Source organism: Cephus cinctus, unplaced genomic scaffold, assembly GCF_000341935.2.
Source record: "Cephus cinctus unplaced genomic scaffold, Ccin1 Ccin1_scaffold0696, whole genome shotgun sequence".
Classification (NCBI taxonomy): Eukaryota; Metazoa; Arthropoda; class Insecta; order Hymenoptera; family Cephidae; genus Cephus; species Cephus cinctus.
In genome coordinates this window covers 549,538-568,081 of record NW_014333318.1, presented here as the reverse complement: position 1 = coordinate 568,081, position 18,544 = coordinate 549,538, and the positions used below count along the sequence as shown (strand labels likewise).

Below are 18,544 nucleotides of genomic sequence, written 5' to 3'. Positions count from 1 at the left end.
CAGATGGATCGGGAGGTAGATCGGCGCTGGATCGGTCCTGGATCAGGGCCGTAGGAGGGAAGGGAAGAGCCCAGGGCTATCTTCTCCTGCCATCTCCATTGGCTCTAATAGGATAATGAAACGTGAATCATGGATGTACGGTCCACGATTATATTTTTTATTGTGGCCTGCTCAATTTATTCATTATTTTGTTGAGGCCAATATCATTGGAACGGGAGATACCGGAGGGAGGGGGCCCCGGTCTTTTTGAACACTTGGAGTTCAGAACCTTGTCCGCTGGAAGCGTACGAGGGACCAATATAAAAAAAAAATCACCATCACCAAAATCCACTGAAAGGGTTAGTAAGCTTTTTTGAAAAATTTTAGTTTTATTTAAAAAAAAATTTTTTTTCCCAACAGACATTCATTCCCCACCGTTCTCGCTTTACGCGTGACTTTCGACCGTGAGCTTCCAAGGCGAAGAAGAGTGACAGAGAGGACTGGGAGAGTAACAGCTGGAAGGCCAGGATGACGTCGACGCCTGCATCCAGGGGTGCACGCACGTGCTGACTCGAAGGCTTTTCTTCCAGGCGTCTAATTAAACGAGCGTCACTCAACAACACCCCGGGGCGTCCCGGCACTTCTTCACCCCATTTCATTCTGACCACTCAGACTCACCTACGGAACCTACGGAACCCACGGGATCCCGGCCCTGACACCTTCGGAAGTTACTCCGTCGCACCGACGGAGACGCTCCTGATAAACATCTCACGGCGATAGGATCGAGTAAACAAATAAAAACAGTCAAGCAATCGGGCACCTAGCTGCGTTTCAATGTTTCCCCAATACTTATTGCTCTGGATGAGTCGGCGCTGTCGTCGTAAGAGAATCGAGTGAGAGAAAAGAAAAAAATATAAAGGGAGAAAGTCGAAGCTATGGAAGTTGCGCCGTCTCTCTCTTGCTGCGTCTCCCAAACCCCCTCTGTCTGTCTCTTTCCCATTCACTGAAATTGACTTTGAGACGCTCCGACGCCTCGCTTAATTGTTTTATTAATTGGCAACTGAGAATCTGGATCTTGCGTCACTAATTGCTTTGAGTAGCCGCTAATCTTCCCCTGTCCAATCAACAGCTCGTATTAATAAGGGTCTCTCGGAGCCTTGGAAGTATCGCGAAGAGTTTTGACGAATAAAAATCGAATTTCTTATGACGATCTCTTTGTACGTTGGTTTTTCGCGTAAAAAGTAAATGTTCGCGTTGAGGGAGGCCGAGGGGAGGACACTCCGGAATGCTCTCGGAATTTATGGGAAGCCGTTGTTTGCACGTCAAATCGATACGTGCATACGTATATCTACGTACGTAAGTATCCTTCGTACTGTTATATACCTAGGCGGTTGGTTTAACAAACGCGGCCGTTTGCAAATGACGTCTAGACGCAACGACTGACTCACGTGCGGATACTCGAATAGAAAGCGTAAAGTTGCACCGTAAATTCTACCTGGAATTCTATTCGCGGTCCTGGTAAACCGTAACTCGTTGCTTTTTATGGGAGCTATCTTAATTAATCTCCTTTTATTTTTACTCCCACGCTCCCGTTACTACCATTAAAAATTGATACAACAGACTCAGCCGTAATAACTATTGTCCTTGGTTCCCCTATGGCGCGTACTACGTTACTCGAGAGCCAAGATGAACAATATCACGTGCATTTTAGCCTATTTAACTTTACCCTGTAAACGATGAAAATTTAGCAACTACCTCTGAGGCACCGAAGTGGATACTCGGAGTTTCTAGTTGGGCAGAAGAGTACTCGAGGTGGAGAATTCAAGGATGCTTGGCCAATATGAATAATTTGTATTTGAACACGACCCTGAGGGAGGCTGTGGCCAATTTTTCAACGTGCATGTACAATCTGCACGTAAGATGAGAGAGGGGGGGGGGAGAGAGAGAGAGAGAGAGAGAGAGAGAGAGAGAGAGAGAGAGAGTACAGTGTAAAAGATTAAAGTAAAGGGTAGTTTTTTCAACATGGAGCCAAAAGGTACTTCACTCACGATCAAAGCGAAGCTTTTGTTTGCTTGGTACAACAATGGTAAGAGAGTTTATTCTGAGTCAAAGTGAAATAAATTGTAAGCTCGTAAAGAAAAGGCTTTCGTGGGGTTTAGAAAATTTTTTTGTTCTTCATTCCTTACAATACATTATTTGATCGCCTTCTATTCTGCATCTTGTGAATTATCTTTGCCCTAGCAACGGAGCACGTTCGTCGGCTGTTTTCGAAGTCTAAGAAAAAATAAAAGTAACTTGCCAAGAAAAGCCTCGCTAAAAAGCTTTTTACCTAACTGGAGAAGAAGGACATACTCGAGAAAATTACGGGGGGTTTAATTCTCGAGGAAGCCCCGAAGCTTACCGGAACTCAGCGTTGGTTTCGTAATTTCCTGCGAATTGTCTGTCACGTGGGTGGTTTTGAGGATGGGGAAGAGGTGGGGGCGGTAGGAAACAGATTAATTGATATCTGCGGCGGAAGATCGATCACGATTGATCGATCTCCGTGGCTGTCAATTTAGGAAACTGAAACAGTGCGTTGTTTCTGTCACAGAAAATTAGATCGATAATAATTTATAATTGATAAATATTAGGTGTATGAAAATTCAATTTACCTAATTCAGAAAAATTTTAGCAAAATATTATTTTGCCGTAGAAATAAGACAGGGTCGTTTTTTAAAAAAAAAAAAAAAAAAAGAAAAATGTAATCAAGTAACTTAATGAGAAATTTCGAGTCTGAAGTTGAGATGTGATCGGATGAAAGTTTGGGGAGCAGGATCGGGAGATGAGACTAGAGACAGACTAGAGGAGCGAGAGAGAGGGAGAGAGAGAGAGACAGACGATACCAGACCAACCCTACTGATAGGCCGCGTTTGAAGGTGAAGCGATGGTAAACATAATTTCGGTAGTGGTTATAGACTCTCCCATCTCCAAGAGAACTTCTAACGAAATTGCTTCGCCATCGAAATTAGTAGCGGGACCTAATCGGTTCTAACAACCAGCTAGTATTTACCACGTTGGAACTCCGTTCGCCACTTTTAAACCGCAAGCCCGATGTCAGGCTTATGGATACTAGGAAGAAGATGAGTTTGAGAAATTTTCAAATTTCCCGCCACAAGCGACAATACTTGGAGACTTTTCATAGGTCGAAAAATCAATAGGTGCACGTAGCCCGTGCATGGATTTTAAGTAAGGATTGGATAAATGAAATAAAAAAAAAGATGCTTGATATTTATCGATTGATTTTAATAAATTAATGAATACCCACCTTTAAGTTCCTTATTAGTCACTTGGTCCGGACAGAAGCTGGCGATTTCAATTCTGTCGCCAACAACGAAGTAAATGTTCGTGCAGTTGATGTCGCTATTGCCAGTGCCGTTTCTCCTATCGAGGTCCATGGCCTGCGGAGACTTGTGACTGGCGAACAGCTCAGTTTTGATGGACGCCTCGCGTCGGGACGCAGCGCGATGCCGATTCGTAATTGGGGGTGTCGGGTGACGGCCTGCCCGTCGTTCGCCGGGCTCATCGCATCGCCACCCTCCCACCCCGCGCACCGACGATCCTCCGGGACTTTTTACAATTTTCCAATTCCTCTTCTGCCTGTCGCGTTCTCAATGCACGGCTGACGGACGACGACGACGTCCGCAACGACGACGAAGACGGTGACGATGACTCTACGATGCTCCTTGTCTTATCATGGTCCATTCTGAAATTTGATAATGAAAAATCTTTATTTATAGGAATTCCATTTTTTTTTTAGTTTCCAAAATTATGCACTTGGAGGGGTTGCGTCAGGAAGATATGAGCTTTTGAGACTGATTACGGTCCTTCGGAATAGTTAGAGGCTGATTGAGGACTCGATTTAAAGGTAATAAATACTCGAGATAAAAAGGTCCGCGTTGATACTCCTGCATAATTTTTCAAAGTCTGAAAGGTTCGATGATTAATTAGTCACGTGTACAATACACAGAGATCCCTTAAGCCGATCAACTTTGCACGCTACCCGTCACCCTTTAGATTCACCATATCATTCGTTTTCATGTTCGCTGTTCTTCTTCGCTAAAGCCATAAATCTCTCATTAAGGACGCTTTTAGCTGTCTCTCGCGTCTGCCGTTCTACAGCATGTAGAATTACGCGTCTGTCTTAACTATATAAAAATTTTCAAAAAATAAATAAAAAAATTATCATTGCTATGCTTTTTAAATAATTTCCTTTTCGGAACCTAAATTAAATTTATTCGCGTCCGATACCGAATTTCCTCGTTTCCGTCGGCACTGGCTATTTTTAAAATACCCGAACTACCGACATTCCTTTCACTGTAGTTCAATCGAGCTTGAAGGAAGTCATTTTCCATACCCCTTTAAGACTCTTGATAGAAAAATGAAATAGCGCTCGTGTTACTGCGCCATATTCGAAAAGGATATTCCAAGATTTCAAGACGCGATAGCAGTACCAAGTAAGGAATACGTTGCCATAGTAAACCATACGGCATACAGAGCCGAGAATTACGTGGAAAATGAGGCAAAGGCCAAGAGGAGCCAACGTGAAATAAACTTTCATGGCGCTCACTTATAAGTGTTCTCAAAGACAGAAATAAAAGTGCAGAGCGACAAAGTACAAGTAAAATAATATAATATCGTTTCGAGTTAATGATAACAAAGTTTCCTGATGCAAGTGACAAAGGGACTCAAGTACCGTTATCGCGGTCAAGATGTCCAAGGACCGGCGAGACGAAGAAGTTTATGGCGCTACCAGTATTCCGATAGTAGCGATAGTGTAATAAGAGGCTCCTTTATCGAAAACGGATAATGGAAGTTGCACCAGGACTTTGCTGATTCAACTCGAGCAACTTGAAGGACCAAAGTCCTTTTATTGACCAATAAAAACCAGCGTCGTAAAGGAGAATCGATACCAGCGCTATCTGGCGGCCGTTCTCGGTACTATAAGGGGCACTTACCGCAGCGCCATTCCAGACGGGAAAATCGGTAACCTAAGCTTCCGAATACTTACAGATTCTTGAATCGATAGAAAACTTTAGTACAAGGATCTAAGTGTGGTGCGAACGAGAGGCGAAAAAGAGATAGGTGGATGTATCGACTGGCAATTAAAGGACTAAGGGAAGCTTCAACCTGTAGGATGACACTTAAATTGGGTAAGTTTTTACCCCTGTCTTACGGAGACAGACAGCGGTAATCTGATGAAATTCATCGGAACTTGATGAAAAATGAAAAATTAATTACTGGTCAGAGCTTTTCGGGGATTATACGTAAGGGGGGTGATTAAATGAAAAAAGGATCCCCTGAGCTCATTTCATCCCCTCGTGATTCTGTTCGTTCAGCACCTGTACGTACATACTGCACACATCTTCCTCACTGCTTTACCAACAGATACGTTATCGTATATACATATCGTCTATACATACCTATATATAAACGATACATAAACAAGTGCAATAAAATTTATTATTCTTCGCAAAAACAAATCACGACCAAGTTATTGTCTTTAATTTCCATAATCAACCAGCGGGAATGTCAAACGTCCAAATTTTAGTCAGCCTAGTTATTCAAGCTTAGTGCAATTTCTTTGTCATCTATCAACGTCAGCAGCCTAACTGCGAAAAGGATTACTGTACAAGTAATCGAGTTGGTCGCTGATTACGTTTATTCGATAACTTGGCAAGACGCGTGACGTGGCATAAGCAATTGAATGAGTGCACGGGGTGTACCGAGAGAGGGGCGAGGGGTAGGCTGGTCCAGAAGGGGGAAAAAGCCAGAAAGGGGAAAAAGAAAAGGGGATATGACCGGATTTGACATAACATGAAGAAAACTGGAGGCTGACTAAAATGAAGTTGGACCAGAAAATAAATATCACTCGGGCGTTAAGAGTATTTATAGATAGAACAAGGGTTGTCGATTGAAAATTTATTTTCATGAAAATCTTGATTTTTCCGAAAATCTGCCAGATGAAATATCGCATGACATACAATCAAACGTGATATATAAATTTTAATTATGATTACTGAACAAAGATGAGGTTAATAAAGTGAATTTGAATATTAGGAAATTTTTTTTTAAATCCAAGGCCATCGAATGACGTCATAATTTCTACGGCATTCGTATGTATATATAAAAAAAAAAATTAGTGTCCGATCCAATCAATTTATTCTATAATTCAAAGATCAATGAGCCAGCGATATTTCGAAACAGAAATCGAAACAGTTGCGGGACAGGATAAAAGGGTATAATGAGAAACAGCAATGAACGTGAAAAAAATAAAAAAATAAAAAAAAAGCAATACAGCCTCAATGTTCGGCCCAGTTTTCCCTGTCTGGTTAACATCCCCATGACGTAGTCATCCCAGTAGAAGATAGGGAGATAGGTGGTGGGGGAGCTACCCTAATCTATTCCATAATAGCTGACTATTTACACGGCGACCATTCTTTATCCCTCGATGCCAAGCCAACACCCCTATCCATTTACCGTGTAGACACGTCACTCGCGAATTCATCCCCATCCGTCGTTCCAGCCTCACTCCAAATGACGTAAAATCAAATAAAGACTCGTACATCGAATTATCGTATCGACTGCGGGATCAGGTTTAAAAATAAAGAAAAAAGTTGGAAGTTCCTTTAAACTGTCGTATCCAAGCGGGGCAATTTGAAAAAAAATTTAATTTCACCTTCTCGCAGCATCCTAGCACGAGCTTTCAGTATCTCGAATCTCTTCGAGCGGTTTTACTGAAACAATGACGTATGCGAGAGCGGCCATTTTTGATTATGACTCAGGGAAAAAGGAAACGTGCTAACGAGCATCGGTCAACATTAATTGTGACATCCGCTTGATGGCGCTGAGCACTTCCGCCGCGCGACCTCCTCGAGTAAAGAACGAAGGAAGTTACCAAGACGACCTCAGCGCCCACGCCGTGACAAAAGGGACACTTCCTGCTCTCACTGCTAACTTGTGCCACGGCTGTTGCTCCTGCAACGGTTTCAGATCTCATCCGAGCAGCTGATGAATCTAAACTTATTTTTTAGAGACCCGAATTTATACGTTTCAAGCGAACCACGAATATGTTCACAGATGTTAATTGAACGTAAAAAAATTGTTTTCGAGTAATTTCAGGTATGAAATTTAATTGAAATTTTTTCCAAAATTTCACTCAGGAAAATGACTTTAGTCAAATACGTTACAGTGGGGACTGTCAAGTGCCTAATGTCGTTGGCTGAATACGCGTCCAGAAGTCGCATTGACACGCGCGTCTATCGACGTCAAAGCGTTGCATGCGGGTTGTCGCCGGCGACACGAACACGACGAGTGCAATTTGGGTCTTCGTTTTTTTTTTTTTTTTTTTTTTTTACAACCCATCAGGAATTATTGATTTTCCAATAAAGATATATGTATCGATACGAGGAAAAAATGCTCTCATAATAAATAACGATTTTAAGGAAAATTCTAGCATTGCGTAATACCGATAAGAATCGCTATAGAGATACGATTAAGACGATTCGGAGAGACCCTCGGATAAGGCACGAAATTCGAAAGGAGATTTCCAAAGGCCGACGAAGCAGTTTCGGACCAAAGAGCAGTTGACCTTAATTACAATATAATTAATCCATATGAAATTCTCGTTCGATCTACCCTTGCAGTATCAACGTAAGCTTCGCCCGGACAGATTTCTCTCAAGTCAAAGGGTTCGTCCTATGCTTCTTACGTACCCAAAGCGAGTAGAAAGAAAGGTAATCAAATGGACGACAGATAAGGACCCAAAGACGGACAGACCAAGATCCTTTAACTTTAGCCTCCAGTCATCCGCCGATCGACCTTAGTCTAGATTTCGTTTTGGGATATAAAATAAGTGACGAGGGAAAAAGTACGAACTCGTTAACAGCCACGTCGTGAATACCTTGAGAATCCAAAGAGACTTTCGGGTCGTTCGTATAATTATGCGTCGTTGGGTAGGACCACGGGAAATTAATCCCGGAGGATAGGAGCAAAAAATTCATCATCAAACACAGCATCGCTGGGAGATAAGAGGCTTTCGTAGCTACGGCAAGAAGCTGTAAACGCCAAAGCACGTGCTCCGCAGTCAAAACAACCGAAGGAAATATAATTTCGTGTAGCTTTGACTTACGTGAAACTGGAAACTTAACGAGCTTATTATCAAATGTCTCGTTGATATTCTGTTTCTTTGTTTTGTCCTCGATTCTGAGAATTCTCCGAAATAAAATCTTTTCTCTTTTTCTTTCACTGAAGTTAAAAAATAAATTGGATACTCGTTATGCGTAATTGAAGGAATACAGTCGTTTTATACATTTTACTCGTTTATCTGTTTACGCATAAACAGTCATAATTGATATATCCTATGGACGCGCAATTATAAACACCCTGATGAGAATTATTATAATTCGCAGGGCTATGCTGGCGCATTGTTGGCTTGCTAAATGACTCTGTCGACCCGTACGTTACACTGGGACCTAATGTAAACCTCGGATAATAAATTATTCCGCCTGCAGCCCTCTTTGCCCTGACATTGTTATTAATTATGGCAGAGTCGTTGCTCCGTGGAAATAACCAATTGCGCTTAATTGAATTTATGACTTCGGTACTAATACCTTGGATAACGTAGATACTCGTGATTAATGCTGGATGGGAAATTGTTAGAATATTAAGAAAAAAGGGTTAATAATATTATTTAACGCCTATTCGTGACCTGCTGACACTTTTGTCAAATATTGTTGCAGGCTGTTATCATTCCATTACGATAATCGATTTTTCAATTTATGTCTATGAAAAACGTATTTATACAATGAGAAACGAGGATGGCATCGCTTTAGGTAGAGATCGATGAGTTGGAAAGAAATTCATTGTTTTTTTGTTTCTGTGTTTCTGGTTCGACGTTCTCAATTTTGTCAACTTGAATTAAAGAGAAAAAAAGCGAGACGAGTACAGCTTCCTCAAGGGATTGAATCTACCCTACGCTGTTTCCGAGCTGGTCTCCCAGATGGCTCTGTACGTCACTCTCGTAAAAGAATCAAAAGCTGCCCTTTGCTAATCAATTATTTGGTTCCTCCGTGCAGCCAGGATAAGAAGCAATCTGTGCTACGGAGATATTCGGTAAGCATCTCCCGAAAAAAATCACACGCGAGGAAAGCGTAGATAACGAATAAATAATAAGTAGTGTTTTACCTGAATTAAAAAAAAATTGATGAATTTGAAAAAAATTCGTACCAATGCAAATTCACAAAATTATCAAAAGACCCAATGACCTCGTGTTCCTCTAATGACTTGTGACTCCCTACTGATTTCTCCGTAGCAGCCATTCACAGTACAAGATTTGAGTAGGCACGCTATCGCAGCATCTCCCAGGAACTTCTTCGGGATTTCTCATAAAGTTATCTCCGGGAGGCTGATACTGATCAAAGGTGAGAAGCGAATTTCAGTCTCCGTCGGGGTCGTTATAAGCTGTTTAAAATATTCGGAAAGCTCACGAGCGAAAATCCAAAACGCAGAGGATTCTCGGTGAGTGGCGCCCTTGCTTGCCATTGGCGTCGCCGTATATTGCGAATCCTGGTTCACTTTGCACGGGTAATAGGAGAGGCTTAAATCTTCAGTTTCCACAGATTCGCTTCGGAGCCACTGAGGGATCGCTGATCTGTTTCTTGGCTTTCCAACGTGTATTGCGTCCTCCCATGTTTTATTCAAGCGTCGCGACGCGTCGCCTCGGAAATTTTTATTGGATCTGGGTCTGATTTATAATGTGACAAAAATTATTTCTTTCATTTCTATATTCTCCCTTGACTCGCCAGTCCCCATCTGTAATCCTTCGGTACTCGAATCTGGCACCCTTCACGTTACTTCAATTCCCTAAGGATAATCTTCCGCAGCATCCCGCGGACAGTCAGTCGGGGTTACGTTACTCGGGTACAGCCAACCACCTAAGTGCCTGTAATTGACCGGCCGACTGACCGCGCAAACCCAAAGTGCGGCAATTACCTACTAATAGGCATTCTAATAATGTAATTCCCTCCGTAAGGAATCACGAGACGTTTAATCATACGAATCACGTATTTTGCATGGAATCTGAAAAATTGTTAAATTTCCATACAAAAAAATTTATTTTTCATACCTAAACACGTGTATCCGCACAAATTTTTCTAATTTCCTTCCAAAAAAAAGGCTAAATTGGCTCTCTGATTTATACGAAGGAGAATAGTTAATGGCAGAATTGATGGACATTGGGAAGATCGTGGTTAATGTGAATCAGCCTTTATGAGGCGATTTAATACTTTTTCTCCCCACTCTGGTACCATAGGACACTGTGATCAAGCAGGAGTATTTTAATGGCGTCCCCATAAACGTCACATAAACGATCTGGGATATTGAGTTGACACTCATGTTCTAACATTAATCCATACATGTGTATACCTCCCGCACTTTGAACTCGTGTTTACCTAAATAAATATTTTAGTATATGCCTTCGTTATTTTTTCATTAATTTTCAGCTTCATCCAACAATATAATACTTCGTTACAATTATCTCGTTAAGAATCCCCAAGTTTCTTTTTTTTCCCTTGAAAAAGTGAAATTAGTGGAAACGATTTATTTGCTTTCAATCTTTCCGAAACAAAGTCGTATATCGATTCTGCTTCGTCCATTGCTTTATCACAGGATATTCTATGCTGTGGTGTTACGAAGGCATGTTGGAAAACTAAGCCAAGTCGAATGGGAGCTGTATATATAGGATTATCGAAACAGCCGTAAGTTCACGTGGAATCGATACGGTTAGCGGTAGGATCGACAGGGGCAAAATGGTTGAAACAACATTTTTCGAATGAAACCTAAGAAAATATTGTTTCGTTTTATCATAACGTTCGGCAGCATCTCGTGCTGAAATCAAATGAAAAGGCAATAACGTCAATCAGTGGTTTCCTGACGCTCCTACGGGTCGCTTGGCAACTCGGATCAGCTGAGGGACGAAACGAGAGGGAACGTCGGCCCGAACGAAGGCAGCAGCCTTCAAGTAAGATCCTACGTAGGTTCCCTTAATTAACTTCAGCCATATATCTGCGATTAAAGCGCACTCGGAACCACGAGACTTTTCACCCCCGACAAACCTACTAGCAGCCCAGTTCAATCTACTCGCTAACTCGCGCTTCGCTTCGAGGAACTACGATAGGTAAATCGCAATCCGAATCAACCCTGTTTCGACTAATTGTCAGACGATTTATATTTTTACCCTTTAATACCAAAATCCCAATCTACCATTCTCGCCACCGTTACTGAAAAAATTCCAATTTTATCATAAATCCCAAACCGAAAATTCTCATTGTCCTAGTTAAGATTGAGTTTTGGAAAAACAAAAAAAATGACAAAAATCTTTTTTACAGTCTCATTCGAGGAGGCTTTTCATTTTTTTAACGACCTATTTCACTGTTCAAAAATAAATATTCTGTTGGTAAACTAAAAAAAAAAAGACATAAAACAAGCACAGAGCCGTCTTCCAATTATTTCGATTCCAGTGGGATACTCTCCCGGAACAAAGAGAATTCGAGATGCACGAAGGCAGAGAAAGTAGGAAAGGGATGGAAGCACCTATTCAGCAGAGAGTTGCACAAAGTAGCCACAAGATCTGCCTCTGATAACGGGTAACGAAGGCAACAGCTACAGCAGCGCCGTCGAGGACTCTAGTGACGTTATTAGGAAGTAGGTTCCTCCTCGAAAGTTATTCCCGTAATTGTGGTTAAAGTTGGGGTGACCACCGACCCCCTGCATTTGGAGGGTAGCTACCCTGTGCTATCGCGAACACAGGAGGAAAGCACAGTGTCCCAAGGGAGTCCAACGTGAGGAGGTCACGGTGGAATGGCAAGTGAGATCCCCTAACACTGTTCCCGGGAATTCCGCATTCGTGAGGGGATCGCCTCACCTTCGGGAATTCCAAGGGACGCGTCAGGATTGTGCGCAATGTGTTAATTAGAGGGAAGCACCACGCATCAGGAAGAATTCCAAAGGCAGAGTGGAAAGGTCGCACGCCCTGGGCCCCGCATTAATACCAGAGCTGCTTCCAACTTTTCTTGCTAATTCGAACTTTGACCCTAACTCCAAATACCGGACAAATACCAGACCAGCCAATCTCGGACTCTTTCTACAGGGAGTTACAACGACGAATCCGACTGATCGGATATTCCCCATGGGTCAGTGAGTCTATCAAACGCTAATTATCAGACCCGCATTATAATTTTGATGCAAATCAAATTTTAATTACGATAAAAATTAAGTCTTTTTTCTTTATTACACAAAATCTTCCAGCATCCACGTGTCATCCCGTCAGCTGACTCTCGTAATGTGTATATGTTTATTTCTATAAATAGACTGTGTATGTGATATATAATTATTAGGAGGGGGGGGTTATCAGTGAAAGGGCAGCATCCCTTTATTAAGGGTGAATTAAGTCTTTAATCACGACTGCCTCCCCAGCATCCCTGTATCCCAGGAGTAAACGGGTAGTAGGACGTTTCCTTATGGAGACTTGTATCTCTCTCTCTCTCTCTCTCTCTCTCTCTCTCTCTCTCTCTACGCAATATACTCTTTATAGTATAAGCAAGCACGCTCTTTCACAGATTTGGTCCAGATGACCGTATCAATGCTTTCCGTCATTAGGCTGACATTCTCGCAACAGCCAATCATTGTATATTGTAATGTAAATCAAAGTTGGTCCTCGACAGTACCAATCAGCGCTTAGAAATTGGGCAAACTTCATCCCCCACTTTCATCCCCTTTGACACCCCTTCCCCATCGGGATTACCCAAGCGGATTCCAAGATTCGAGCACGCGTTGTTTTTGTAGATTAAAAAAATCGCACGAATCGTCCCTGCTGTGTCTAAATGAAGAAGAGAAAAGAAAAGTGAAATTCCTTTAAAAAATAAGAATCCCCTGAAATATCCACTGGGCGGTTTCATCATGTAAATATCTAGCAGCGGAGGAAACGGCTTCTCTTCCTCTTCACTTTCCCTTAACTCGTACAAGCGAAAAGGTCAATGAAATGGAAAATCGAGGGATAACGACTACGAGTCCTCAACTCCAACATCCCCAAATTCTCTTATCCTCTTTCGAGCATCTTCGCAACCTCCATGGGTCAGCCCTCCCCGTCTTGTATCCCTGTCCGTTTACGTCCCCTGTGACGTCACCGCGCGTACTACTCATTTTCCCTCTTTCACAAAATTAGCTTCCGACTTTCCCTCTTTCACCAAGCGCAAGGTCAACTGCCAGTTTACAGATAGTTTAACCGTCCCGAATTCCCAACGAGGACTTTTAACGACGTTTAAGCACAGCGGCGACCCGTTCCGGTTCAGTTGGACCGATCGATAATACGTGGTCCGCAAGCTGAACGATCATGACCCAACCAAATTACGGTCCCTTTCTTTATATTGTTTCGTGATCCAACCAACCGACCAGGGAACCCAGAAACGGCGGGCCAGGTGACACGTCATAGTCCAGGTACAGAATTACGCTCACGTGGCAGTGCGTCTGACCTGGTACCGAAGAGCAAGGAGGTTCATACGATAAAAATGCCCTAGATATTGTCACTAGCTATAAATTATATTACTAGACGAATTAAAAGTCTTGCTGCTCCTGGACACTTTGGTCCCTACCAATGTTTCCAATGACTTTTAACAGTAGCGTCTTACACTTTTTTCTCATCCATCTCCTCACTTTAAAATTATCCTCCCGGTGGTCCAAACTGACTCCTACTGGTCCGACTGATCCGAGCAATTTTGCAATTACCAGGTAATGTCATAGGAAGAGGGTATTCGTACTTGAGAAACAATCCACAGATGGATCCTTCAGTCTTTACTCGTCTTCTCTATGTATTATTTCACTTTGGTTCGCGTCTGTCTTGTCAGAGACGGAACACGTGCGAATTTGGTGGATGAAAAGAAAGAGATAAATTATAATGCCCAAGTGGACCGAATAGAAGATTACAGAGATGACTGTGCTAAGGAGCCCATAGTTCGGTATACCCTTTGCGTGATTATTGTTATTATTAATTTTCTCATGACTACCAAGAATAATGAAGCAATGACGCGAGTGATCATTGAATGGCGGAATGACATGCGGAAGCTTAGCGTGAAATAATTGAATGGTAAAATGAACGAGTCATCGATTTCTCAATATCGCGAGAGACGATCTGCTTGAGAAAACGTTATTACATTATGTCTTTAGTTTATAGTTCTCGTGATAAGGACGCATATCGACAGGACTGTCGATGCTTTGAATACAGGCTACGTGCAATGTTATAAAGGGAGAAGAAAACTAGGAAGAGAAAGGTCCAGTGCTCCCACGACGCGATCAGCCCCATGCAGCCTCCGGAGTGGTTATTGAATCAGAAAGAAGACAATGGGATTATTGACTAGGCGCTTCCTACTCGGAGGGCCGCAATCCTAGACCTAATTTCTATGGCTGGACTTTTAATATTTTATTCTTCGTTTTGTTTTAATTCCAACTTCATCGCCAACCCCTGTCTTCGGGGTGTCTTTTTCGGTTATTTGTCACTTTCGGAAGTCAAGGATAACGCTTGCCAATGACACTGGATATCTTTTGACAGCTTTGTATTACGATGATAGCCACCGTGTATGCTTTTTGGGGAATTTGAAAATGGCACGTGAGACAATTTTTTAGGAGATTGACTCGGGTCATTTTAGACATTGAACATTTTATTGTAATTAGTTGTAATACGGTGTTAGTAGGAACAGAGTATGAGTAGGTAAGCGGTTATCAATCTCAGGTAAACAATTAGAAATTATGTCTAGATTCTGGCTGGCGCTTCGTTAGTACACGATTGGATCACGAGCGGAGGTGGTGGCGCTGCGGTCGGAGTTGAAACTAGTGTCGATTAAACGTTGGCAAAATTTGTATAATCTCTAAGAACTCTGTTAAACTTCAAAAACTTTTATGGAATATTTTAATATTGCTAATACTGATTATCGATTATTGGCTCGAGACTTGAAACTTAAATTTCATAACTAAAATTTCATACTCGGTAAATTCAACTAGCGTAATATAGTCAAGTCCAAGTCGACGTCCCTCGCGCCAACTTCCCACCCGCTTCTACGAATTTCCATCTGGAAGATCCGCCAGCTGTGAGATCCAATTGGATTATGCGTTGTCGAAATGAACGTAAGCAGATTCTCTGTACTTACAAAATGACCCATTCTTCCCAATTATCCCAAACAATCACGTCACGATAAATATTTCACAGCAGTTCGCGTAAATAAGGCAAAAGCAAAGAACGGAGAAAAAAAAGGTAAGAAAAAAAGAAATCGACGTTTTGCTAGAATCTGAATTTCAATAATCATATATATACATGCGCTACCCAGATGCATCTGAAATCTCGTGTGAAATTCGACGAGATGAAAACTGCAAAATTCACGGGTAGAATGAAAAAGACCAAAAAGTCCGTTCGGACGATTTTTCTTTAAAAAAAAAAAAAAAATTCTTTTAAAACGTCCACAATAAATTTTACGTCCTACCGTAACGTCGATTGGCCGTCGCTAATAATGAAAAGTCAAAAAGTAAAAAAAAACAATAATTCCAAATCCGATACTCCAAGACGAGATATTTCCGCCATTCTCTATTTAAATTTCCAAGGATGAGAATGAGACTGCCAGCAGACATCGCCCACGCATCATCTTCTTCTCGTTTTACTTACAAACACGTCGTTACCCACCCACCACATGCACCGTGTCGTTTGCTCTAGCGCACTCTCTCTCCTTCCCCGTCGCTTCTTCCAATCTCCAGCCTCTACTTTCTACACGTAATACCATTTCCTTCTGCTCATCCTTCTGTGTACATACGTCCTACTAGACGTTGCTGGACGTTACGTGTACGTATATCTGTATGCATATATATATACGTTCGTCCGGTGATCTCCGGCTGGAACCAGAAGACTAGCAGACAGACAGCGAGAGAGAGATGGATGGGCGGATAGATGGAGAGAGAGAGAGAGATTGACGAAGACATTAATGCACGTTTCCTATCCCGGCATACGCGTTCCTTCATTGAAACCAGTGGAACCGCGACAGCCATTACGTAGCTGAGATTTCATGAGAGATTGAGACAAATCACTTTCCCGAAGACAGCATCACGTCCCACAGACGACGTCCACTGGGCAATCGTGAACAATCAGAAAGACCCCACGGTAACCATTTAAAATCAAGGTGCACGTCATCTTTATAATGAATGAGCTACGAGGGCGTTAGTTATTTGTGGGAGTATTGATATTAAACTGCGAGACCATTCTGACCTGACTTTAGCCAGCTACTCAGTTAACCTGGACTAAGGGTATCCAGGTTCATCTAGGTACGCTAAAAGCCCAAATAGCGTCTTTAACAGTCGACGGATACTGGATTCTCTCAGGTTCAATGGAAAAAGATAAATCTCTCTCCTCCAGGAAATTAACCAAGTTCCTAGTCGAGCCGTACGAAAGCAACGAAAGGCCCGGAAGTCCCCTTCTTACCCTGATGGGTTTCTCGTTGATTTTTTTATACTCTTTTTTTTACATCTGCGCCTTGTTCTACCGTACCTCGAGAATTCGAAGACCATGTAAAGATCAGCCTGTAAAAGACCATTACCGAAAGATCCTCCAGGCTGAAACGGAAGAAAGTAAACACTCGTTAACGAGGCGCATGAGGGCAGATTGAAGAGATTTCCTGCCACAGTTTAGTCAGGCAACCGTGCCCCATGTGCCTCCGCGCCCCATGATTTATTGACCGGGGTCAAAGTTTAATTCGTCGAATTAAGCGTCGTACAATTGCGTTACGAGTCTTATAGTAGCCCAGGGACTCTTTGCTGCCGAGCTACTACGACAGTGGCGCACTCTGGTGGCGCGAGGAAATAAACATAGTCAAAGATTCAAAGCGATCGCTGCCGCGAGACGTTCGAGAAGCTTCATTTTTCTGAGGGTCGCAGACTCCTTGCACGGGGGAGACTAACGAATCGTCATTTACAAATGCGTTGGCAGGAGGTATTCAAGCATTTTTTTTCAAGCCCTTCGTAAAAACTTGCTAGTCCCGGGCTGCATTAGGGCATTGTTAACGCGGCACGTAAATATAGGTCGATCGATAAATCCTCACGAAAGTGGTGGAGAGCTTTTGTGTAGGCTCTTCGTGAAATGGCGCCATTGTTGCCGAAACTTGAGAAATGAAAAAGAAAGAAGAAGAAGAAGAGTGTCTATTAAGACGAAGAAAGGATTTAGAAGATATTTACCATAATACTTTCATGAACCTTTCAATTAACTCGCGTTTAAGTGACGCAACAAGTTTGACGCATTTCTGGTGACGTATTTGCCTAGACGTCATTTCCTAGGTATAAACACGAAATTTTCTTCTCGAAATATGGTACCTCTAACTTCCGTCTGACTTCCGTTAATAAATGGTACTTTATTATTAAGACCCCTCCACTGTACTGACCATCAAATGTAAATAATTTGAACAAGTAACTGCACCCCAGATGGCACTGCGATCTCTAAAAGGTTATCAAGGGGTGGTCCAATGTGAGGTTAACCTGCCGCACCGAATTAACTTCCAGCTGTTAACACAATCCACGATGGCGCCCTCGTAGATTGCTAAGGGATGCTTGAAAATGACAATCTGATAACAAGAGCTGCCAAACGAATCGAGTAAAATCATTTTCAAGTCGAAAGATCATCTTATTCCTGTACAATGATAACAAGTATTATTGGTAACTAGGGGTCTTTTCTAGAAACAATAATACTTTTTATATACACAATAATTGGCTTAAGGGTGTATTCGTTTGCACGAATGCCGTTAAGGACGGCAGAAATGCACGTGCATTTTGTGATAATCGTAGCTAGAGAGAGAGAGAGAGAGAGAGAGAGAGAGAGAGAGAGAGAGAGAGAAAGAGTGTACAAGGGAGACAGCAATCTATTTCAAGAACCCCATCAGTCCGATTACTATCTTTAGACACGTCTAGCTCCTAGCTCGTAGCTATGGGACAGGGTCATGCCGTTTCCATGGTAACGGTACTTCTTCAACCCCTTCCTTCGGCCCTCGCACGAGCACCGACCCTCCTTTTACAACAACCCACTGTCGCTCTGTCATCTTCACCATCTTAAGCATAACCCCCATACGGGAATTCCTAAGCTCCTGGTGCCAGAGGTGAACGTCCTTTGAAAAATTCACATCCGCTTATCGTACATGAATACACCCCTTCCTCCCTACCCCATTCGGCCAGCTTCGTTCTCACCTTCGCGTCTCCTTAATCTTTCTTTTCGTTTTCCACGGTTCTTTGTGTCTTCGTCGAAATTTAATTCGCCGACAATTTTTTTTTCTGCTATGAAACCAGCAATCCTTCCGTCCATCAGCAGGTATTCTTTTATCGGGTGTTATTTAAAAATTCTTAACGTTGGTAGGGAGAAATTTCTATAAAATAAGGGTGGTTCGTTGTACATTGTTTTGGCTGACATTCGCAGGCGCTCAAGACGACAATCGATGTTGGGACACGTGGTTTAAGA

At 42.3% G+C, this 18,544-nt stretch overlaps 1 protein-coding gene across 5 annotated transcripts in view; it reads right to left on the bottom strand.

Annotated features, from left to right (window-relative positions):
- The window catches only part of LOC107270091, a 79,005-nt gene that overhangs the window by 20,403 nt on the left and 40,058 nt on the right, over positions 1–18,544 (bottom strand). For all 5 annotated transcript variants that reach the window (XM_025087494.1, XM_015744769.2, XM_015744771.2 and 2 more), the window contains one exon: positions 3,284–3,721. In XM_025087494.1, the coding sequence (XP_024943262.1) occupies positions 3,284–3,413 (130 nt within the window). In that variant the 5' untranslated portion in view covers positions 3,414–3,721. The remainder of the gene's footprint in view (positions 1–3,283; positions 3,722–18,544) is intronic.